At 44.5% G+C, this 24996-nt stretch overlaps 1 protein-coding gene across 2 annotated transcripts in view; it reads right to left on the reverse strand.

Moving 5' to 3' along the window:
* LOC109873123 (calpain-5) overlaps positions 1–24996 on the reverse strand; it is a 76869-nt gene that overhangs the window by 23218 nt on the left and 28655 nt on the right. For both annotated transcript variants that reach the window (XM_020464670.2, XM_031808361.1), the window contains 3 exons: positions 14759–14890; positions 2010–2218; positions 218–410 (listed from right to left, as the gene is read on the reverse strand). In XM_020464670.2, coding sequence (XP_020320259.2) covers positions 218–410; positions 2010–2218; positions 14759–14890 — 534 coding nt within the window. The remainder of the gene's footprint in view (positions 1–217; positions 411–2009; positions 2219–14758; positions 14891–24996) is intronic.

Genomic DNA, 24996 nt, shown 5'->3' on the forward strand with positions numbered 1-24996 from the left:
TCTATTGCCACAAAGTCAGATTCCACAACCACAAAGTAAAAATTGGCATAATTAAAAAAAAACTATTTGATCTTAGTTTAATAAGTTTAGCAGTATGGTTAGGGTTAAGGTTAGGTTTGAAATCAAATTTTAAGAAGATAAATTGTAGAAATGAGCAGGGTTTATGACTTTGTGGGTATGAAAGCTGGTGACGACTAGATCTTCCCGACTGACTCACCCGGATGGAACAGCTGATGAGACCATCCCGGTTGTGGACCTTCAGTACCCTCTCAAACAGCTGGTTGCGGGCCACCTCGTCCGTGGCCATCTGGCCCTCCAGCAGGTCCATAGGCTCCGACACACCCCCTGTGAAGTCCACCAGTGCATCCGCCGTATTCCCCCCGTCCAGGGCCTCGTAGCAGCCGTATACTCTGCAGGGACGGGAGGGGGGGAGGAGGGATTTAATGAATGAATTAAAATACACTGAACAAAAATATAAATGCAACAAAGATTTTGTTGAGTTACAGTTCATATCAGGAAATCAGTCAATAGAAATAAATTAATTAGGACCTAATCTATAGATTTCACATGACTGAGAATACAGATATGCATCTGTTGGTCACAGATACCTTTAAAAAATGTAGAGGTGTGGATCTCAAGTGGCACAGCAGTCTAAGGCACTGCATCGTGACTACTGACCCGGTTTCAATCACAGGCTGTGTCACAACTATCCATGACCGAGAGTCCCATAGGTCAGAGCACAATTGGCCCAGCGTCGTCCTGGTTAGGGGAGGGTTTGGCCGGGGGGGCTTTACTTGCCTCATCGCGCTCTTGCGACTCCTTGTGGCGGGCCGGGCGCCTGAAGACTTCGGTCATCAGTTGAAGTTTCCTCCGACACATTGGTGCGGCTTGTTTCCTGGTTAAGCGGGCGGGTGTTAAGAAGCGCGGTTTGGCAGGTCATATTTCGGAGGATGCATGACTCAACCTTCGCCTCTCCCGAGCCCGTTGGGGAGTTGCAGCAATGAGAAAATATTGTAATTGGATCGCAATTGGATATCATGAAATTGGGGAGAAAATGGGGGTAAAATACAACAACAAAGAAACACAACAGCATCTCCATTGCATAGTTATTCAGGTTATTGATTGTGGCCTGTGGAATGTTGTCCCACTCCTCTTCAATGGCTGTGCAAAGTTGCTGGATATTGTCAGGAACTGGAACATGCTGTCGATCCAGAGCATCCCAAACGAAGGTGCTCAATGGGTGACATCAAATCAAATGTATTTCTAAATTTGTGACATCAGCTGATGTCACAAAGTGCTGTACAGAAACCAGCCTAAAACCCCAAACAGCAAGCAATGCAGGTGTAGAAGCACAGACATGTCTGGTGAGTATGCAGGCCATGGAAGAACTGGGACATTTTCAGCTTCCAGGAATTGTGTATAGATCCTTGCGACATGGAGCCTTGCATTATCATGCTGAAACATGAGGTGATGGCGGCGGATGAAGGGCACAGCAATGGGCCTCAGGATTTCATCACAGTATCTTCTGTGCATTCAAATTGCCATAGATAAAATGCAATTGTGTTCGTTGTCCATAGTTTATGCCCGCCCATACCATAACCACACTCTCATCATGGGTCACTCTGTTCACAATATTGACATCAGCATACCGCTTGACCACACAACGCCATACACGCTGTCTGCTATCTGCCTGGTACAGTTGAAACCGGGATTCATCCGTAAAGAGCACACTTCTTCAATGTGCCAGTGGTCATCGAAGGTGAGCATTTGCCCACTTAAGTTGGTTACGATGCCAAACTGCAGTCAGGTCAATACCATGGTGAGGACGACAAGCACGCAGATGATCTTCCCTGAGACGGTTTCTGACAGTTTGTGCAGAAATTCATAGGTTGTGCAAACCCACAGTTTCATCAGCTGTCTGGGTGGCTGGGTGCAGACGATCCTGGAGGTGAAGAAGCCAGAATTTGTACAATAAAGCCATTGACTGATTGATTGATTCATTGACTAACTTCGCATAGGCCTTCTCCACCAGTGCGCTCCAGAACTCGTTACTGTCATCTGAGTGGCAGTAGACCAGCTGGTTGTCCACCGTGGGCAGCCGGTCGTCAATCACCACGTCCACCCACTCGCCAAAGCGCCAGAAGCGGAAGTGGAAGATTCCTGCATATGACTCAGGCGTCTCTGTGTCCCACTCCTGCTCCTTCCAGTCTGGGATGACCTAAAGGGAGGGCAGGGTGGAGGGGGAAGTGTGGGGGGTGGAGAGGACGGAGTGGAGGAGGTCGGAGAAGGTGTAGGTGGAGGGATAAGAGGTTGGGAATGAGGGAGGGAAAGGGTGGGCAAAGGGAGGAGGGGGTGGATGGTGGAGTGGGAGAGGGAGGAGAGAGGTGGAGGGTGTGGGAAAGTAGGAGAGGGAGGAGAGGGGTGGAGGGTGGAGTGGGAGAGGGAGGAGAGGGGTGATGGGGGAGTGGGAGAGGGAGGAGAGTTGGTGGAAGGTAGGAGAGGGAGGAGAGGGGTGGAGTGGGAGAGGGAGAGGGAGGAGAGGGGTGGAGGGTGTGGAAAAGTAGGAGGGGGAGGAGAGGGTGGAGGGGGGAGAGAGAGTGGGAGTGGGAGGAGAGGGGGCGTGGGAGAGGGAGGAGAGGGGTGAAGGGTGTGGGAAATGTAGGAGAGGGAGGAGAGGGGTGGAGGGTGTGGAAATGCAAGACGAGTAGAGGGAGGAAAAAGAGAGTGTTGGTTATATTATGAAAGCCGAGCCGAAGTTGTGTGTCGGCCGAACTCATAAATACACACCCTCGTGAGTGAGGCTGTCATCCCCGCTGCAGCATACCTCGTGCCCCCACCTGGTCCCTTCTAGGCCGGCCGATGCGTTCCGGAGGTTTAAGGGAACATTTAATGTAATTTATCACCAGGGCTCTGGCTAGCATAAATCCAGAGCGAGAACAGGTGGAACAGGACACACGGCTGGGGAACGATTCAAGCTGCATGGAACTACCTGCCAGTCATCCCCTTCCCAGTGGCTCCCCCTCAGACTGCGGTGGGGTGTATGGCACAAATAAGGTCACACTTAAGGCGTCCGCATACATCAGTTACACTGTACTTGGAGTTACATGCTGGGGAGTGGTGGACTAAGAGGCCTGGTCGGTAGGTAGGTTCTAGCTGTGTGGTTCCGATGGACCCTTCCTTCTGCTGATTGAGGGGCTTTTCTGTGTGTGTGTGTGTGTAGTAGCGGCTCCTTTAAGAGGAGAGGATAAAAGAAACAGCACTGCACCATGGAAACCCCGAGTCATTTGGGAGCCCCCCCCCCGCCCCTCTTGCTCCTTTTTCTCTGACTTTGGCCTGGAGGGAGAGAGAGAGAGCAAGGGAAGGTAAGAGAGAGAGAGAATGAGAGTGAGAGAGAGCGAGAGAGAGAGAATGAGAGAGAGAGAGAGAGAGAATGAGAGAGAGAGAGAACGAGAGAGAGAGAACGAGAGAGAGAGAACGAGAGAGAGAGAGAACGAGAGAGAGAACGAGAGAAAGAGCGAAAGAGAGCGAGAGAGAGAGAGGAATATCCATCTTGGCTTTCATCCAGAACACAATAAAGCTCTATAATAACTCTACTCTGCGAAGGATGGAGTGGCCAGAAACAGCAGCACCATCTACCCCTGCAGTCCCCTCCTCCCATCCCATAACACAATTTTCAGGCAGTGGTGCCCATCAGACCAGACACACAGAGGTACCCCATCACCTGGTCCATATTTAATAGTGCACACTGTAGCAAAACATTTGGCAATAGAACATTTAAATGAGCGCATCTTGATGGACAATTTCTCCCTATTTCAGTCTGTTCTGCGGCTAATGAATACGGCCCAGGGGGGAAATGTTTTGAACATAGCAGATAGAAATAGAACGTTTAACACAGTTTCTATCTGACAGACAATCATATATCTGTTCTACCTGATACATTTCAATCTGAAGTTGAAGGCATGCGTCCCCTTGTGTTATGAGCAGCGGAGGCTGGTGGTGGGAGATTTCAGAGGACTTGGCTCATTGTAATGGCTGTAATCGATTGAACGGAAAGGTATCGACCACATTCCATTTGTTTGATACCGTTCCATTCCAGTGACACCAGCCCTCCACGGGTCACTTGGCAGACACACCAAATATCGCAGATTTCGGTCATACTTAGCAGAATACAGTATGTAGTGAGAGAGGCAGGCCTCCACTAGGCAAGCACAACGATGGCACAAATGTGAGATAAATATGTGACAACCACACAACTGTCCCTGGTTTCCACAAGGGAAATCTCTAATTCTCCTCCGCAGATGTCATTAGCTCCAGTTGCCTAGTGTCTAATGCTCATCTTGCCAAATAAGAACACCAAGACAGCAAGACCCACCACCCGTCTAAGGGTATTAAAGCCATGCGCGAGAGTCTTCCACACACTAACTGACTAGTTGACACACCAACTGACACACTAACTGGTTAACTGACACACTAAATGACTAACTGACACACTAACTGACACATTAACTGACCGGCGAGAGAGGAAGAAAAGAAGAGAGAGAGAGAAAGAGAGAGACAAAGATGCTGAGAACGTGACAAAGAGAGAGTGAGAGATAGAGGGGATTCCTGAGCGAGTGAGAGGACTCAGCCAGCAAAAGCATGATCGAGCCTTCACCCACTTTTCGAACCATCAACCTCTTGAAGCTCGACCTCTTGAACACAAACCAACATGGCTTCCCAAATGTGATAAAGTGCGTCTCGGTGAGAGGTGTAGGGAGTCAGGCGCAGGAGAGCAGGGATTTTTTTGAGAAGCGTGTTTAATGTAGAGATCTGTACACATAGTCCACCAATACAAAATTGGCCCAGATGAATGTCCAAACAACGAGCTCGAAGGAATGCAAACTTGTGTCAGTACACGGAGGAACAACCACAGTTCCGAGACTACCTACAAATACGTCAATGCGAAAACAATAAACCGCATAGAATACTGAACGCTAATACTCACAAGCTTAATCCTGCACGAATTACGGCAGGCAACAGGTGCCCTATATACCCACAGAAATCAAAGCAATTGAAACCAGGTGTGAAAAGGAACACAGACAAAACAACCAGAAAAATAAAAATAGATCGATAGTGGCTAGTAAACCGGCGACGCCGAGTGCCGCCCGAACAGGGAGAGGAGTTACCTTCGGTAGAAGTCTTGACACCAAACCACACTGGAGCTGCCCTTCCAGCCCAACCTCGATCTGACCGAGGTGATGCGCCAGAGGGTCCAGTCTCTGCAGCAGCGCGGCGGAAAGCGGCAGGACGGTGAGCGTCTCCTCCGACCCCACAAGGCCGTTTACCACCTAGACTTCTCCCTGCATGCTTTGCATTTCACCCCTGGGGCGTGTGGCTGGCACGTCCGGGCCGCCTCACTGTGATTGCCACCTCGCAGCTCTGGACGCCTGACCTCACCCACTTGATGGCACAGCCAGAAGAGGACTGGCCACCCCACATATGCTCTCTCTAATTCTCTCTTTCTTTCTCTCTCTCTGAGGACCTGAGCCCTAGGACCATGCCCCAGGACTACCTGACATGATGACTCCTTGCAGTCCCCAGTCCACCTGACCGTGCTGCTGCTCCAGTTTCAACTGTTCTGCCTTATTATTACTCGACCATGCTGGTCATTTATGAACATTTGAACATCTTGGCCATGTTCTGTTATAATCTCCACCCGGCACAGCCAGAAGAGGACTGGCCACCCCACATAGCCTGGTTCCTCTCTAGGTTTCTTCCTAGGTTTTGGCCTTTCTAGGGAGTTTTTCCTAGCCACCGTGCTTCTACACCTGCATTGCTTGCTGTTTGGGGTTTTAGGCTGGGTTTCTGTACAGCACTTTGAGATATCAGCTGATGTACGAAGGGCTATATAAATAAATTTGATTTGATGAACCGCCAGCTACTGGACCCAGCGGGGGTGTTCTGGCGAGGCGAGGGCTATGGCGACGACACGCCTGTGCAACCACTACGAGGCCGACGGCCAGGAGTTTGGTGAGCGGATCGCTGATTTAGAAAAGGTGAGGAAGACAATGTACTTCCTGCTGGCGTTTGAGGAGGGTGTTGGTCCCGACGTCTTTGAATGTTCCATCAGTTTCCAGGTGGGCCAGAAGTGAAGACTGCAGGAGGAAATGGCGGCGGGAAGGCAAGGTACAAGGCAGCCATTTTGGAAATGTTTTCTTTAGTCATCTGGCATTATGAGCAAGTGCTTTCCTTTTTTTTGTCTTTCATCATGTTTTTCCGTTACCATCCTTCCTTGTCGGAGCACAATTTAGTTTTTCCTTTCAAACTTCACACTGTCATTTTCTAAATACAGTATAATATTTCTCCTTAATTAGAAAGTAAAGCTCGGGTTAGGGCAGGGGTCACAATTTGGCGGCCTGTGAGACAAATGGCCGATTTAATGTGGCCTGCAGTAGTTGGTACTTGCAACCACAGGGGAAAGGACACATAAACCGAGTGACCAGAGGGACCACAACCCTTCACGCCCTCTGGGGTGGAAGAAGGATAACACCTCAACACCACCACTCCCTTGTCTCAATTGCTTCCTTCCTTCAACTCTCATCCATCTCTTTTTTTTCCTGTCTTCCGTTTTAACATGGTACGACCGGCATCAAAACATAACAGCACCTTGTTTTGCATTGCAATATGTCCTTTTCTACTGTCTACTTTAGGTAGGTTTTCCGTAGGGATTCAGGTACTTGTATCTGATCAAAACAACAGAGCATTTTGATGTCTGATGTTGAAATTACTATGAAGGATACAGCGTTTAGAGCCATACTGTAGAGTCAGTCGAGTCTAGAGATGTGATTATTCATTACTTGTAATGTTTGTTTGATACCATAAAATGACTAAAGCAGCTAATTAGAGAATGGCTACTTGTAGGTCATTTATGTGCTGTTGAAATGGATTACTGATCTGAATAAATCTTAACAAAAGACAAAACAATTCTCTCCGTGGCATTTCTGACAGACTAGCAATACAACGTCAGCTCTGATGTTTTTCTATTACAAATTGTGTGTGTGTGCTGTGATTGTGTGTATGTGTGTATGTGTGTATGTGTGCATGACTGTCTGTTTGCATGTGTGTACTATCGAATTTCATTTTCTCTACTGCCGTCTGACAAAAGAGCAGGCTCGTCACAGGTGACCTGACCTTGAGGGGGTTCCGGCTGTGTGTGGAGTCGTTCTCCTCCCACCTGAGGTGGCAGGCAGCAGAGAGGGATGCTGTACTGTAGTGTGGCATCACAAACATAATACCCTAGCGGACAACAGGGTCCTATTAATTATACAACAAATGGAAGGAAACAGACAGAAAACAGCCAAAACTCGTCCAAGAAGAAACGCTTTGGTTTTGGTTTTCTGGTGCAATTTCTTTGGTGCTCTGGTGTGCCCTAATGAACAAGACCCAGACTGGCTTCCTATTACCTCATCCATCTCCGTCTGGCCCCGGCCCGGATGACAAACGAGCATGGGGGGGGGGGGGGGGGGGGGAGAAAGCCATTACAGAGATATAGACGGGTAGTGGAGAGCAAGATATGGAGGGGAAGGGAGAGAGAGAATATGTAGGAGAGAGACAGAAAGAAAGAGAGAGAGAGGAGAGAGATGGGCGGCACCCACACCCACTCATCCACCCACTCATCACAGAGGCACAAATTAATGCCTGAAATCACTACCCACCAGTTAGATCGAATGTCTCACTCTTTGCAGTTGACTACTTTTCTCCAAAATTAATCTCATCTCCATTCCTTTTGTTAGTAATGACAATGTGGAACTGAAATGCAGTAGCAGCAGAGTACAGTGACAGTCTCTTGAGTCTCAATTAAGCGAATGGCCTGCAGTCTTAAGTGTGTAATTATCAATCTGATCGCGTCTCCACTGTCCTTCTCTTCCTTATTCAATAATATCAGCTCACAGTCACACTTTTTCCCTCTCATACTTACAGTTGCCTCTCACACACACACACACCGCACCAACACTAATTAGCTAGGCCTGTGCACATACCAGGATCCTGGGGGATCTACCTCTTAGTTGTTGTATGCATCGCTGCACCGTGCCAGGTGTCACTAAACCATCAATGCACTGCTTCCATCACATTCAGACTGTCATGGTTCTCACACACACACACACACACACACACACACACACACACACACACACACACACACACACACACACACACACACACACACACACACACACACACACAAACACAAACACAAACACACGAAATCAACATATGGAATCAAGGTCTGTGATCCACAAATCAAAGTTCTTCTGGATGCAACACGCTTACAAATATTGTCTGGGAATCCGACCTACAGACTAGGTCTCCCATAGGACGCATGGAGGCTCTTCTAGGCGTGAATATATTTAAAATGCCTAATATTGGCCTAATGGCCAAGGAGAAGGTCAAAATAATAATGTACAGTTGAAGTCGGAAGTTTACATACACTTAGGTTGGAGTCATTAAAACGTGTTTTTCAACCACTCAACAAATTTCTTGTTAACAAACTATATTTTTGTCAAGTCTGTTAGGACATCTACTTTGTGCATGACACAAATACTTTTTACAACAATTGTTTACAGATGGATTATTTCACTTATAAATCAAAAGAAAATAACCAAGACCTCAGAAAAAAAAGGTACCACGTTTATCTGTACAAACAATAGTACGCAAGCATAAACACCATGGGACCACGCAGCTGTCATACCCCTCAGGAAGGAGACGTGTTCTGTCTCCTAGAGATGAACGTACTTTGGTGCGAAAAGTGCAAATCAATCCCAGAACAACAGCAAAGGACCTTGTGTAGACGCTGGAGGAAACAGCTACAAAAGTAGCTATATCTACAGTAAAACGAGTCCTATATCGACATAACCTGAAAGGCCGCTCAGCAAGGAAGAAGCCACTGCCCCAAAACTGCCATAAAAAAGCCAGACTATGGTTTGCAACTGCGCATGGAGACAAAGATCGTACTTTTTGGAGAAATGTCCTCTAGTCTAATGAACTGTTTGGTCATAATGACCATCGTTATGTTTGGAGGAAAATGGGGGAGGCTTGCAAGCCGAAGAACACTATCCCAAACGTGAAGCACGGGGGTGGCAGCATCCTGTTGTGAGGGTGCTTTGCTGCAGGAGGGACTGGTGCACTTCACAAAATAGATGGCTTCATGTGGAAGGAAAACTATGTGGATATATTGAAGCAACATCTCATTACATCAGTCAGGAAGTTAAAACTTGGTCACAAATGGGTCTTCCAAATGGACAATGATACCAAGCATACTTCCAAAGTTGTGGCTAAGGATGTCTTAAGGACAACAAAGTCAAGGTATTGGATTGGCCACCACAAAGCCCTGATCTCAACCCGATAGAAAATTTGAGGGAAGAACTGAAAAAGCATGTGCGAGCAAGGAGGCCTACAAACCTGACTTAGTTACACCCGCTCTGTCAGGGGGAAGGGGACAAAATCCACCCAACTTCTTGTGGGAAGCTTGTGGAAGGCTACCCGAAACGTTTGACCCAAGTTAAACAATTTAAAGGCAATGCTACCAAATACTAATTGAGTGTATGTAAACTTCTGTCCCACTGGAAATGTGATGAAATAAATAAAAGCTTAAATAAATCATTCTCTCTACTATTATTCTGACATTTCACATTCTTAAAATAAAATGGTGATCCTAACTGACCTAAGACAGGGAATGTTTACTTGGATTAAATGTCAGGAATGGTGAAAAACTGAGTTTAAATGTATTTGGCTAAGGTGTATGTAAACTACCGACTTCAACTGTACAATACCAGCCAAACGTTTGGACACACCTACTCATTCCAAGGATTTTCTTTATTTGTACTATTTTCTACATTGTAGAATAATAACAAAGACATCAAAACTATGAAATGACACATATGGAATCATGTAGAACCCCAAAAAGTGTTAATCAAAATTATTTAATATTTGAGATTCTTCAAAGTAGCCACACTTTGCCTTGATGACAGCTTTGCACACTCTTTGCATTCTCTCCACATTCATTCCACATTCATGGTAGACACCTGGAATTAATTTAAATTAACAAGTGTGCCTTGTTAAAAGTTAATTTGTTGAATTTCTTTCCTTCTTAATGTGTTTGAGCCAATGCAAAGGTAGTGGTGGTAAACAGCAGATTGCCCTATTTGGTAAAAGACTACGTACATATTATGGCAAGAACATCTCAAATATGCAAAGAGAAATGACAGTCCACCATTACTTTAAGACATGAAGGTCAGTCAATATGTCATTTGGTTTGCCCTTACTGGGTCTATCATTTGTTTTTCAACAGGACAATGACTCAACACACCTCCAGGCTGTGTAAGGGCTATTTGACCAAGAAAGAGAGTGATGGAGTATTGCATCAGATGACCTGGCCTCCACAATCACCTGACCTCAAACCAATTGAGATGGTTTGGGATGAGTTGGACTGCAGAGTGAATGAAAAGTAGCCAACAAGTGCTCAGCATATGTGGGAACTCCTTCAAGACTGTTGGAAAAACATTCCAGTTGAAGCTGGTTGAGAGAATGCCAAGAGTTTGCATAGCTGTCATCAAGGCAACTTTGAAGAATCGTTTAACTTTTTTGGTTACTACATGATTCCATGTGTGTTATTTCATAGTTTTGATGTCTTCACTATTATTCTACAATGTAGAAAATATTAAAAATAAAGAAAAACCCTTGAATGAGTAGGTGTGTCCAAACTTTTGACTGGAACTGTGCATATTGATCTGACTCTGTCCAGCCCACCTCTCTCTGCCATTTTCCCCCTTAAAGCTTAAGAGGGCCATTTTACAAAGTCACAAACGCACATGCGCAAACACACAAACACTCTTTTCATTTCCAATATTCACTCCCAATATCTGCTGGGTGGATTGGCTAGGCTGTAAAATAAATAGCCTATTGATCCATCTGTGTCCCTACAGGGTAAGAAATAATGGTGTCATGGCTAACGCTGGCTAATGCTAGTTAACCAATCATTTACCTTATACTGAAGACCTGCCATAACACGTCATAGTAGGCCTACATCTGTGACCAAATCAGTTGCCACCCAGCCGCCAGAGTCCTAGCACCAGGCTAGTCGATACAACTGATGGTCAGAAAATACCAACCAAACTGCCATACCGATTGGGCAGCTCATTTAGTCCAGATGGGTTTGGCTTGGGAGGACAGCAAAGCTATCCCAGATAAACAGATACAGTGCATTCGGAAAATATTCAGACACCTTAATTTTTCCCACATTTTGTTACGTTACAGGCTTATCCTAAAATATATTAAATGTTTTTTCCCCCCTCATCAATCTATACCCCTTAATGACAAAGCAAAAGCAGGTTTTTAGAAATAAAAAACTGAAATATTACATTTACATAAGTATTCAGACACTTTACTCAGTACTTTGTTGAAGTACCTTTGGCAGTGATTACAGCCTCAAGTCTTCTTGGGTATGACGTTACAAGCTTGGCACACCTGTATTTGGGAAGTTTCTCCAATTCTTCTTTGAAAATCCTCTCAAGCTCTGTCAGGATGGATGGGGAGCGTCCCTGAACAGCTATTTTCAGGTCTCTCCAGAGATGTTCGATCGGGTTCAAGTACGGGCTCTGGCTGGGCCAATCAAGGACATTCAGAGACTTGTCCCGAAGCCACTCCTGCATTGTCTTGGCTGTGTGCTTGGGATCGTTGTCCTGTTGGAAGACGAACCTTCGCCCCAGTCTGAGGTTCTGAGAGATCTGGAGCAGGTTTTCATTAAGGATCTCTCTGTACTTTGCTCCGTTCATCTTTCCCTCGATCCTGACTAGTTTCTCAGTCTCTGTCGCTAAAAATCCCCACAGCATGATGCTGCCACCACCATACTTCACTGTAGGGATGGTGCCAGATTTCCTCCAGATGTGATGCTTGGCATTCAGGCCAAATAGTTCAATCTTGGATTCATCAGACCAGAGAATCTTGTTTCTGATGGTCTGAGAGTCCTTTAGGTGCCTTTTGGCAAACTCCAAGAGGGCTGTCATGTGCCTTTTACTGAGGCCACTCTACCATAAAGGCCTGATTGGTGGGGGGCTGCAGAGATGGTTGTCCTTCTGGAAGGTTCTCCAATCTCCACAGAGGAACTATGGAGCTCTGTCAGAGTGACCATCGTGTTCTTGGTCACCTCCCTGACAAAGCCCTTTTCCCCGATTGCTCAGTTTTGCCGGGCCGTCAGCTCTAGAAAGAGTCTTGGTGGTTCCAAACCTCTTCCATTTAAGAATGGAGGGAGGGCACTGTGTTCTTGGGGACCTTAAATGTGGCGGAATTGCAGATTCAGACGGGACTAAAATTACGGATGCAGTGATTGGTGCTCGTGCACATAATTAAATTACCTGAACTCCCACAGTAAAAATCCCATCCGAATAGGGCTAAGGGCTTAAGTTGTTATTAACACGTAAAAGCCTTCATAATGTCTTATAACAAAGCGTAAGCCCTATTTGGACAGGATACGTTTTACAAGGGGAGCTCAGGTAATGTAATTATGTCCACGAGCACAAATCACTACATCCATAATTTTTGTCCCAACCGAATCTTTCATGTCAGTAATTTTTTATTGCCAAATATGTCAGTTGATTAAATGTCTTCAAAGGCTACAGTCCATGGTTCTTATTGATAAGCATTATTATTTTGACATTCTCTGAACTATAGACCATATGGCCAATACTAAGTTGAAATATCTTCACGCCTTACATATACACTGCTCAAAAAAATAAAGGGAACACTTAAACAACACAATGTAACTCCAAGTCAATCACACTTCTGTGAAATCAAACTGTCCACTTAGGAAGCAACACTGATTGACAATAAATTTCACATGCTGTTGTGCAAATGGAATAGACAACAGGTGGAAATTATAGGCAATTAGCAAGACACCCCCAATAAAGGAGTGGTTCTGCAGGTAAGCACAGACCACTTCTCAGTTCCTATGCTTCCTGGCTGATGTTTTGGTCCCTTTTGAATGCTGGCGGTGCTTTCACTCTAGTGGTAGCATGAGACGGAGTCTACAACCCACACAAGTGGCTCAGGTAGTGCAGCTCATCCAGGATGGCACATCAATGTGAGCTGTGGCAAGAAGGTTTGCTGTGTCTGTCAGCGTAGTGTCCAGAGCATGGAGGCGCTACCAGGAGACAGGCCAGTTCATCAGGAGACGTGGAGGAGCCCGTAGGAGGGCAACAACCCAGCAGCAGGCCCGCTGCCTCCGCCTTTGTGCAAGAAGGAGCAGGAGGAGCACTGCCAGAGCCCTGAAAAATGACCTCCAGCAGGTCAAATGTGCATGTCTGCTCAAACGGTCAGAAACAGACTTCATGAGGGTGGTATGAGGGCCCGACGTCCACAGGTGGGGGTTGTGCTACAGCCCAACAATATGCAGGACGTTTTTCATTTGCCAGAGAACACCAAAATTGGCAAATTCGCCACTGGCGCCCTGTGCTCTTCACAGATGAAAGCAGGTTCACACTGAGCAAGTGACAGATGTGACAGAGTCTGGAGACGCTGTGGAGAACGTTCGCTGCCTGCAACATCCTCCAGCATGACCGGTTTGGCAGTGGGTCAGTCATGGTGTGGGGTGGCATTTCTTTGGGGGGCAGCACAGCCCTCCATGTACTCGCCAGAGGTAGCCTGACTTCCATTAGGTACCGAGATGAGAGCCTCAGGCCCCTTGTGAGACCATATGCTGGTGCGGTTGGCCCTGGGTTCCTCCTAATGCAAGACAATGCTAGACCTCATGTGGCTGGAGGGTGTCAGCAGTTCCTGCAAGAGGAAGGCATTGATGCTATAGACAGGCCCGCCCATTCCCCAGACCTGAATCCAATTGAGCACATCTTGGACATCATGTCTTGCTCCCTTTACCAACACCACGTTGCACCACAGACTGTCCAGGAGCATGCCCAGGCGGTGTAGGGAGGTCATACAGGCACGTGGAGGCCACACACACTACTGAGCCTCATTTTGACTTGTTTTAAGGACATTACATCAAAGTTGGATCAGCCTGTAGTGTGGTTTTACACTTTAATTTTGAGTGTGACTCCAAATCCAGACCTCCATGGGTTGATAAATTTGATTTCCATTGATAATTTTTGTGTGATTTTGTTGACAACACATTCAACTATGTAAAGAAAAAAGTATTTAATAAGAATATTTCATTCATTCAGATCTAGGATGTGTTATTTTAGTGTTCCCTTTATTTTTTTGAGCAGTGTATTTTGAATGACAAAAAAATTATAACGGGGCAGTTTGGTAAAACAAATTTTGTCCGAATCTTTCACTGGAAAAACGGACATGCTGGGGTAATAATTACAGAACCGATGTATAGTACTAGTCCTGTGCCAATAGGGCTTTAGAACTGTATTATGGTACACACATCCAGAAGGTGTAGGATATTAAAAAAAAGATGTCATGAAAGAATGCTAGATACCCGCACATTCATTATTTTAACACAACCGAGTAGACCAGCAAAGTCTACTATGATACTCTACCTAAACCCCAGTCAGAGACGGCGTTATAAGCTTGGTAGAGTACTCCAACTCTGCTGAGAGTGTTCTAGAGAGGTGTTGATGTGGCCTAATGATGCCTCAGGTAAGATGTGTTTTCCCCTGTTTACCCATTCTTCACCAGGTAATCTGGCCTAATGGGTACACTCGTACGTGGGTACAGTCATGGCACACACGCACATACACACACAGCCCTCCACCCCCACACTTACTTTGGACCATAGGGACTCTCTGGAGGCCAGGCTGGAGCACGCCGCCACAAACCAGCAGTTTCCCAGCTGGCCCTGGTGCAGGTCGTGCGCACTGATCCCATCCACAAACAGGTGAGGGTCCTCACAGAGCTCCTACACAGATACAGAAGAGAATGAGAGAGAGGGAAGGAAGGAAGGAAGGAGGGAGAAATAGAAAGGTTACATGAGGCCTAGGGACCAAAAAATATATGGGTAGAAAGAGAGAAAGAAAGAAAGAGAGAGAGAAAGAGAGAAAGAAAGAGGACAGATGGGTTTATTGAGTTGCCAGACCAGGCATGGCCCGGGACTCTTTAATTACTGCTCCTAATCAATGGGGATTTAGATGAGGCACGCTCCACTTCTATCCTTCACACACAACATGCCTTTACCGACACAGACAGGAGAGAGAGAGAGTACCATGGATTGAGCGAATGAAGTTGAGAGAGAGAGACAGACGTACAGACAGACAGACAGACAGACAAGGAGGGAAAGAGAGAAAGAGTGAGGGAGGAGAGAGAGCACCCAGCCCTTGACAAGTGTCAGGTCTGGGAGATGTTGTGGTGATTTATGGGTGAAGCAAGAGGAGGATCTACAGGGTCACGGCTTCATCTGGGCCGTGCTAACCTGAGCCCCACTCGAACAACCTCTCCACACAGACAGCACTACAACTACCCCAGCCCTACAACACAGACAGACAGCACTTAAACTAACCCACATAGAGCTACAAAAGACAGACCAACATACAGAATTAAAACTAACCCAAGGTGCCAGACTGGTTCTGCTTTAGCTGTGATAACAAAAGTTGCATGGTTGAAGAGCATACCGTTAAGCCATACTGGTAACTATTAACTAGCAAATATCTCTCTTAATGTGGGTCCTGGAGACCCAGCTAATGCAGGAGTGACTGAAGCAGAGAAGACCTGAGTATGGAGAGGCAGGCTACTAAGATTCCTTAGAGGATCCCAATAGTGATCTGCAGTCAATAGTGATGGATGGAAGACTGCAGGAATGACGTGGTGCGATATCCCCTATATAGATCACTACTTTTGAACAGGGTCGTTAGAGCTCTGGTCTGACGTAGTGCACTATATAGGGGGCATGGTACAATTTGGAGTGATTTATTATCTATCTCTCCCTTTGGGTGGGATGTGTGGTTTCACACCCTCCAGGTGTGAGACAAGTGTTATTTTCAGCCAGTGTGTGTGTTGCTCCCCACCAACAGTGTGCGAACCTGCCACCCTGGTGCCATCCTGCTGATGTCCTTCTCCCTCTCTCACTCTCTCTCGCATGAGAGTTTATCAAAACTTGACTCGTTTTCAAATTCTTTGTGGATCTGTGTAATCTGAGGGAAATATGTGTCTCTCATATGGTCATACATTTGGCAGGAGGTTAGGAAGTGCAGCTCAATTTCCACCTCATTTTGTAGGCAGTGTGCACATAGACTGTCTTCCCTTGAGAACCAGGTCTGCCTATGGCAGCCTCTCTCAATAACAAGGCTATGCTCATTGAGTCTGTACCTAGTCAAAGCTTTCGTTCATTTTTGGTCAGTCAGAGTGGTCAGGTATTCTGCCACTGTGTAGTCTCTATCTAGGGCCAAATATAATTCTAGTTTGCTAGTTTTTTGTTAATTTGTTCCAATGTGCATTATAATTATCTTTTGTTTTGTCATGATTTGGTTGGGTCTAATTGTGTTGCTGTCCTGTCCTGTGGGGTCTGTTTTGTGTTTGTGGACCAGCTTGATTAGGGGACTCTTCTCCAGGTTCATTTCTCTGTAGGTGATGGCTTTGGTATGGAAAGGTTGGGAATCACTTCCTTTTAGGTGGTTGTAGAATTTAAACGTCTCCTTTCTGGATTTTGATAATGAGCAGGTATTGGCCTAATTCTGCTCTGCATGCATTATTTGGTGTTTTACGTTGTAGACAGGAGATATTTTAACAGAATTCTGTATGCAGAGTCTCAATTTGGTGTTTGTCCCATTTTGTGAATTCTTGTTTGGGGAGTGGACCCCAGACCTCACAAACATTAAAAGCAATGGGTTCTATAATTGATTCAAGTATTTTTAGCCAGGTTCCAAATTTGGACTTATCAGACCAAAGGACAAATTTCCATCGGTCTAATGTAATTTGGACTCATCAGACCAAAGGACACATTTCCAACGGTCTAATGTCCACTGCTCGTGTTTCTTGGCTCAAGCAATTCTCTTCTTATTGGTGCACTATTATTCATTGCACTATAACGGTGACAAGTGGTGCCCACAAACTGTTAGGGCCTACATAAAAATGTAAAAAATCAAATCAAATGTATTTGTCACATACACATGGTTATCAGATGTTAATGCGAGTGTAGCGAAATGCTTGTGCTTCTAGTTCCGACAATGCAGTAATAACCAACGAGTAATCTAACCTAACAATTCCACAACTGCTACCTTATACACACAAGTGTAAAGGGATAAAGAATATGTAGATAAAGATATATGAATGAGTGATGGTACAGAACGGCATAGGCAAGATGCAGTAGATGGTATCGAGTACAGTATATACATATGAGATGAGTAATGTAGGGTATATAAACATAAAAGTGGCATAGTTTAAAGTGGCTAGTGATACATTTTTTACATCAATTTCCATTATTAAAGTGGCTGGAGTTGAGTCAGTATGTTGGCAGCAGCCACTCAATGTTAGTGGTGGCTGTTTAACAGTCTGATAGCCTTGAGATAGAAGCTGTTTTTCAGTCTATCGGTCCGTGCTTTGATGCACCTGTACTGACCTCGATGATAGCGGGGTGAACAGGCAGTGGCTCGGGTGGTTGTTGTCCTTGATGATCTTTATGGCCTTCCTGTGACATCGGGTGGTGTAGGTGTCCTGGAGGGCAGGTAGTTTGCCCCCGGTGATGCGGTGTGCAGACCTCACTACCCTCTGGAGAGCCTTGCGGTTGTGGGTGGAGCAGTTTCCGTACCAGGCGGTGATACAGTCCGACAGGATGCTCTCGATTGTGCATCTGTAAAAGTTTGTGAGTGCTTTTGGTGAAAAGCCAAATTTCTTCAGCCTCCTGAGGTAGAAGAGGCGCTGATGCGCCTTCTTCACAAAGCTGTCTGAGTGGGTGGACCAATTAAGTTAGTCCGTGATGTGTACGCCGAGGAACTTAAAACTTACTACCCTCTCCACTACTATCCTGTCGATGTGGATAGGGAGGTGCTCCCTCTGCTGTTTCCTGAAGTCCACGATCATCTCCTTTGTTTTGTTGACATTGAGTGTGAGGTTATTTTCCTGACACCACACTCCGAGGGCCCTCACCTCCTCCCTGTAGGCCGTCTCGTTGTTGTTGGTAATCAAGCCTACCACTGTAGTGTCGTCCGCAAAGTTGCAATCTGAGGTGCAGTTACTCTAATGAATTTATACTCTGCAGCAGAGGTAACAGTGGGATCTTGAAATGTTCCGTATTGACTGACTTTCTTGCCTTAAAGTAATGATGGACTGTCATTTCTCTTGACAGTTCTTGCCATAATATGGACTTGGTATCTTACCCAATAGGGCTATAGTCTGTATACCACCCTTACTTTGTCACAACAAAACTGATTTGCTCAAACTCATTAAAAAGGAAAGAAATTCAACAAAGTAACTTTTAACACGGCACACCTGTTAATTAATTATCTCAACTAGCTTCGTCATAAAGCTAGTTGAGATAATGCCAAGAGTGTGCAAAGCTGTCATCAAGGCAAAGGGTGGCTACTTGGAAGAATATCTAATACAAAATGTATTTTTATTTGTTTAACACTTTTTTGGTTACTATTTCATCATTACAATGTAGAAAATAGTAAAAATATAGAAAAACCCTGGAATGAGTAGGTGTGTCCAAACTGTTGACTGGTACTGTATGTATAGTTTGTTGTGTGCTCTAGGGCAACAGTGTCTAGATGGAATTTGTATTTGTGGTCCTGGCAACTGGACCTTTTTTGGAACACCATATTTTTTTTGTCTTCCTGAGGTTTACTGTCAGGGCCCAGGTCTAACAGAATCTGTGCTGTAGGCCCTCCTTGGTTGGGGACAGAAGCACCAGATCATCAGCCAACAGTAGACATTTGACTTCAGATTCTAGTAGGGTGAGGCCGGGTACTGCAGACTGTTTTAGTGTCCTCGCTAATTCGATTATATATATATATATATATATACACACAAACATGTTGAAGTGGGTGGGGCTCAAGCTGCATCCCTGTCTCACTCCACGGCCCTGAGGAAAGATATGGTTTTTTTTCTCCAATTTTAACCACACACTAGTTGTTTGTGTACATGGATTTTATAATGTCATATGTTTTTCCCCCAACACTGCTTTCCATCAATTTGTGTAGCAGACCCTCGTGCCAAATTGAGTCAAAAGCTTTTTTGAAATCAACATAGCATGAGAAGACTTTGCCTTTGTCAGTTAGGGTGCGCAGGGTGAATACGTGGTCTGTCGTACGGTAATTTGGTATAAAACAAATTTGGCATTTGCTCAGTACATTGTTTTCATTGAGGAAATGTACAAGTCTGCTGTTAATGATAATGCAGAGGATTTTCCCAAGATTGCTGTTGATGCATATTCCACGATAGTTATTGGGGTGAATATGTCTCTACTTTTGTGGATTGGGGTTTTCAGTCCTTGGTCCAAATATTGGGGAAGATGCCAGAGCTGAGGATTATGTTAAAAAGTTTAAGTATAGCCAATTGGAATGTGTATATTTTATAATTTAATTTCAGATACCATCAACACCACAGGCCTTTTTGGGTTAGAAGGTTTGTATTTTGTCCTGTAGTTCATTCAATGTAATTGGAGAATCCATTGGGTTCTGATAGTGTTTAATAGTTGATTCTAAGATTTGTATTTGATCATGTATATATGTTTATGCTATTTGTTCTTTGTTATAGAGCCAAAAAGATTGGAAAAGTGGTTTATCCATACATCTCCATTTTGGATAGGTAACCCTTCGTGTTGTTTGTTTACAGTGTTCCAATTTTCAGAAGTGGTTAGATTCTATGGATTCTTCAATTACATTGAGCTGACTTCTGACATGCTGTTCCTTCTTTTTCTGTAGTGTATTTCTGTATCGTTTTAGTGATTCACCATAGTGAAGGCGTAGGTTCAGATTTTCTGGATCACTATGTTTTTGGTTGGATAGGTTTCTTAATTTCTTTCTTCGGTTTTGCATTCTTCATCAAATCATTTGTCATTGTTGTTCATTTTCTTAGGTTGTCTGCTTGAATTTTTCAAATTTGATATGGAAGATGAGAGGTCAAATATACTGTTTAGGTTTTCTACTGTCTAGTTTACACCTTCACTATTACAGTGAAATGTTTTGTCCAGGAAGTTGTCTAAAAGGTATTCCACACTACATTCCTTCCATCTATAGCATTTCTTAATATTATGTAGTTCCTTTGGCTTTGATGCCTCATGATTGAGTATTGCTCTGTTCAAGTAGACTGATGTTGCTGTGATCTGATAAGGGTTTCAGTGGGCTGACTGTGAACACTCTATGGGAGACTCTGTGTTGAGGTCAGTGATAAAGTAATCTACAGTACTACTGCCAAGGGATGACCTGTAAGTGTACCTACCTTAAAGCGTCCCCTCGAAGCCTACCATTGAGTACAGATCTAGCGAGTGACAGAGCTGCAGGAGTTGTGACCCGTTTCTGTTGGTTGTTTTGTCATAGTTGTGTCTAGGGGGGCATATTTGGGAGGGTATGCTGTTAAAAGTGTCAGGTTCTTGTCCAGTTCTGGCATTTAGGTCGACACAGACTAGGACATGTCCCTGGGCCTGGAAATGGTTTCTCTCCCGCTCTAGGATGGAGAAGCTGTCCTCGTTAAAGTATAGGAATTCTATTGCAAGGATATAGGTAGCATACATGAGGACATTTGTCTCTGTTGAGATAATTTCCTTATACATTTCTAGACAGATGTAAAATGTTCCTGTTTTGACTAAATTAATAGAGTGGGTTAGATCTGCTCTTATACCAAATGAGCATACTCCCTGAGTCTCTTCACACCTGGTAGTTTGGTGGATGGGACTGCCAGCTCTCTGTAACCTAGAGGGAAACCAGTGGGTCAGTCTCCTCAATACCATGTTTCTTGTAGGATGACAATGTCTGTATTTCCAATTTCTTGATGAAGTCTGGGTTCCTGCTCATTAGGCCAAAGGTAGATTACCTCAGACCATGTATATAATATCCCCCCCACCCTCTCACTCTCCCCGCCCAATAGATCTGTCTACAGCCCATTGGTAGATTGTACTGGAGCTCCAGGGAGGTGACCGTCTCACTGCCCCAACCGGAGGAAAAGACTACAATTTCCACACCATAGACCTTATTTACATAAACAGTCGTGTCTGCCAATGACAGAAATGTCTATAACAATGTGCTAGCAATGTATTTTAAACATAGTAATATTGTAATAATATTAAATAATAATAATAACAATAATAATATTTTACTGATAATTCTGCTGTAATATGAAAGTCTATTGGTCTTCTTATCCACACACCTCATTGCCTGCCGGCCAACATGCTTGTAGTATGCTTGCGAATCGTCATTTCAATACAAATATATTTTACACTGGTGATGGCCTGAGGCCGAAATCTTTAATTTATGCACTTTCTTTCATTATGCAATATTCTTTGGGCACTATGATGTTTCAATAAACATTTTGCATTCAAGCCTCAGCAATTTGTACTCTGAAGTGTCGGCGTGTGTGAGAGAGAGAGAGATGGGAGAGATGGACTGAGAAGATAGCGAGAGACCGAGAACTGGCCGCTTTAATGAGCCCCATCTCCGCCCCGTACTGTAAATTAAACCAGCCTAGGGAGACGTGTTAACCAAACACACAAACACAACATACCCACTTACCTAAGAGAGGGTCGATGGAGATGCTCAGTTGTTACTCAGCTGGAGCTATTAGGGAGCCTCTTCATTTGACATACTTAATAACACACTTAATTTAAAAAATGTGTGCGCAGTGGATGCAGGCAAGTCAGTTAACCAAAAACAAATCAAAATATATTTGAGATTCTTCAAATAGCCATCCTTTGCCTTGATGACAGCTTTGCACACTCTTGGCATTCTCTCAACCAGCTTCACCTGGCAGCAATTCGACCATGAAGGCTTGATTCACACAGTCTCCTCTGAACAGTTGATGTTGAGATGTGTCTGTTACTTGAACTCTGTTAAGCATTAATTTGGGGCAAAGGGTGGCTACTTTGAATAATCTCAAATATAACATATATTTAGATTTAACACGTTTTTGTTTACTGCATGATTCCATATGTGTTATTTCATAGTTTTGATGTCTTCACTATTATTCTACAATGTAGAAAAAAATGAAATAAAGAAAAACCCTGTTATGAATAGGTGTGTCCAAACATTTCACTGGTACTGTACATGCATATATTGCACACACATTCTTTCTCTCTCACCCCAAACATATGCATGCGGGGCGGCAGGTAGCCTAGTGTTTAGAGCATTGGACTAGTAACCGAAAGGTTGCAAGATCATAAAAGGTCAAAATCCGTCGTTCTGCTACTGAACAAGGCAGTTAACCCACTGTTCCTAGGCCGTCATTGAAAATAAGAATTTGTTCTTAATACATGATTCCATATTGTACTGGTACCCCAATGTGTGCATGTGTGTGTATGTCTGTGTCCAAGGAGGATACACACACACCACGCCCAAGGTCAGTGATTTTTTGATGCAGACGAAAGCAGGTTGCTGCAAAAGCCAACTTTTGGTCAGCGAAGAGGAGAAGCCCACCACTGCACTGCCACTGCAGAGTCCCCTGGAAACCTCTTCAATATCCCATTCGCCTCAGCACCGCTCCTATTACTCAAAGGCCACTATGGAAGTGTCAATGTGCAATTAGTGTGTGCGTGTGTGTTTGTGTGTACAGGCTTGCTTGCTGGCTTGCATACATGCAAGTGCATGTGCAATCAGATTATGTGAGCAGAATGAATATTTCAAATCATATTTCTCAGTCTACTTACATATTGATCTGTTTCCGTCCATCCACCCTCTCTCTCTCTGCCATTTCCCCCCTCTGCCTAAAACCTAACACACAGCCCAGGGTAATTTTACAAAGTCTCACACACACACACACACAGTTAAAGGGGGAATCGGAGAGGTGATTTATGGGAGATGCAGTTCCATGTCCACACAGTCATCCTCCATCCACAATACAGTGAAGCCATTCAAAAAGAAAGGAAAATAAATCAGAGTGAGGACAAGCAAACAACAACAGCAACAAAAACCTCCAGGTGTTCATGGGTTGCATGTTTCCTCACAATATTATTATGTAAGATCTATTGACTCCTGAGTCAATGTTTTACTCAATGCATTGTTAATTGGCGTTGATGAAGATTTAGTCGAAAGTGCGTTATAGTGGCTTGGAAATACGATGTAATTTCTAAAGGAGACAAATAATGAGTAGGAAAACCTTTTGTCATCATTGTGATGTCGTCAGATTAACTTTAGATGCAGTATAACCACAGATAGAACAAGGAGCCCTATGTTTCACCAGATGTATGAATCTGAACCTTCCGGTTTGAAGTTCCACTCCCCACCAAATATGGTGAGGAGAGGAAGCACCAGTGGCCGGCAGTGGCAGAACATGGAGCCAGATGGAATTGGGCAGACATGCAGAGTTCCTCAGCGATTAAACATTTAATCTGAATACAGTTTGTATGTGTGCATGTGTGTGTGTCCAAGGAGGACACACACACACCACGCCCAAGGTCAGTAATTTGCTAGTGCCGACAAAAGCAGGTTGCTGCAAAAGCCAACTTTTCGTCAGCAGAGAGGAGAAGCCCACCACTGCACTGCCACTGCAGAGTCCCCTGGAAACCTCTTCAATATCCCATTCGCCTCAGCACCGCTCCTATTACTCAAAGGCCACTATGAAAGTGTCAATGTGCAATTAGTGTGTGCGTGTCTCTTTGTGTGTCCGGGCTTGCTTGCTTGCATGTGAGTGCACGTACAATCAGATTACGTGAGCAGAATAAATATTTCAAATCACATCTCTCATTCAACATACAGTTGAAGTCGGAAGTTTACATACACATAGGTTAGAGTCATTAAAACTAGTTTTTCAATCACTCCACAAATTTCTTGTTAACAAACTATAGTTTGTCAGTTAGGCAAGTCAGTTAGGACATCTACTTTGTGCATGACACAAGTAATTTTTCCAACAATTGTTCACAGATAGATGATTTCACGTATAAAAAATTACATGGAAAATTACAGAAAATTATGTAATGACTTTAGAAGCTTCTGATTGACTAATTGACATCATTTGAGTCAATTGGAGGTGTACTTGTCGATGTATTTCAAGGCCTACCTTCAAACTCAGTGCCTCTTTGCTTGACATCATGGGAAAATCAAAAGAAACCCGCAAAGACAGCAGAAAAAAAATTTTAGACCTCCACAAGTCTGGTTCATCATTGGTAGCAATTTCCAAACACCTGAAGGCACCAAGTTCATCTGTATAAACAATAGTAGGCAAGTATAAACACCATGGGACCACGCAGCCATCATACCGCTCAGGAAGAAGACGTGTTCTGTCTCCTTGAGATGAATGTACTTTGGTGCGAAAAGTGCAATCAATCCCAGAACAACAGCAAAGGACCTTGTGAAGAGGCTGGGGGAAACAGCTACAAAAGTAGCTATAGCCACAGTAAAACGAGTCGGCCGCTCAGAGACCAGAAAGGCCGCTCAGCAAGGAAGAAGCCACTGCTCAAAAACCGCCATAAAAAAGACAGAATATGATTTGCAACTGCACATGGGGACAAAGATTGTACTTTTAGGAGAAATGTCCTCTGGTCTGATGAAACCAAAATATAACTGTTTGGCCATAATGACCATCGTTATGTTTGGAGGAAAAAGGGGGAGGCTTGCAAGCCGAAGAACACTATCCCAAATGTGAAGCACGGGGGTGGCAGCATCATGTTGTGGGGGTGCTTTGCTGAGGAGGGCTGGTGCACGTCACAAAATAGATGGATACATGTGGAAGGAAAATTATGTGGATATATTGAAGCAACATCTCAAGACATCAGTCAAGAAGTTAAAACTTGGTCGCAAATGGGTCTTCCAAATGGACAATGACCCCAAGCATACTTCCAAAGTTGTGGCAAAATGGCTTAAGGATAACAAAGTCAAGGTATTGGATTGGCCACCACAAAGCCCTGACCTCAATCCCATAGAAAATTTG

Source organism: Oncorhynchus kisutch, linkage group LG28 (genome assembly GCF_002021735.2).
Source record: "Oncorhynchus kisutch isolate 150728-3 linkage group LG28, Okis_V2, whole genome shotgun sequence".
Lineage (NCBI taxonomy): Eukaryota > Metazoa > Chordata > Actinopteri > Salmoniformes > Salmonidae > Oncorhynchus > Oncorhynchus kisutch.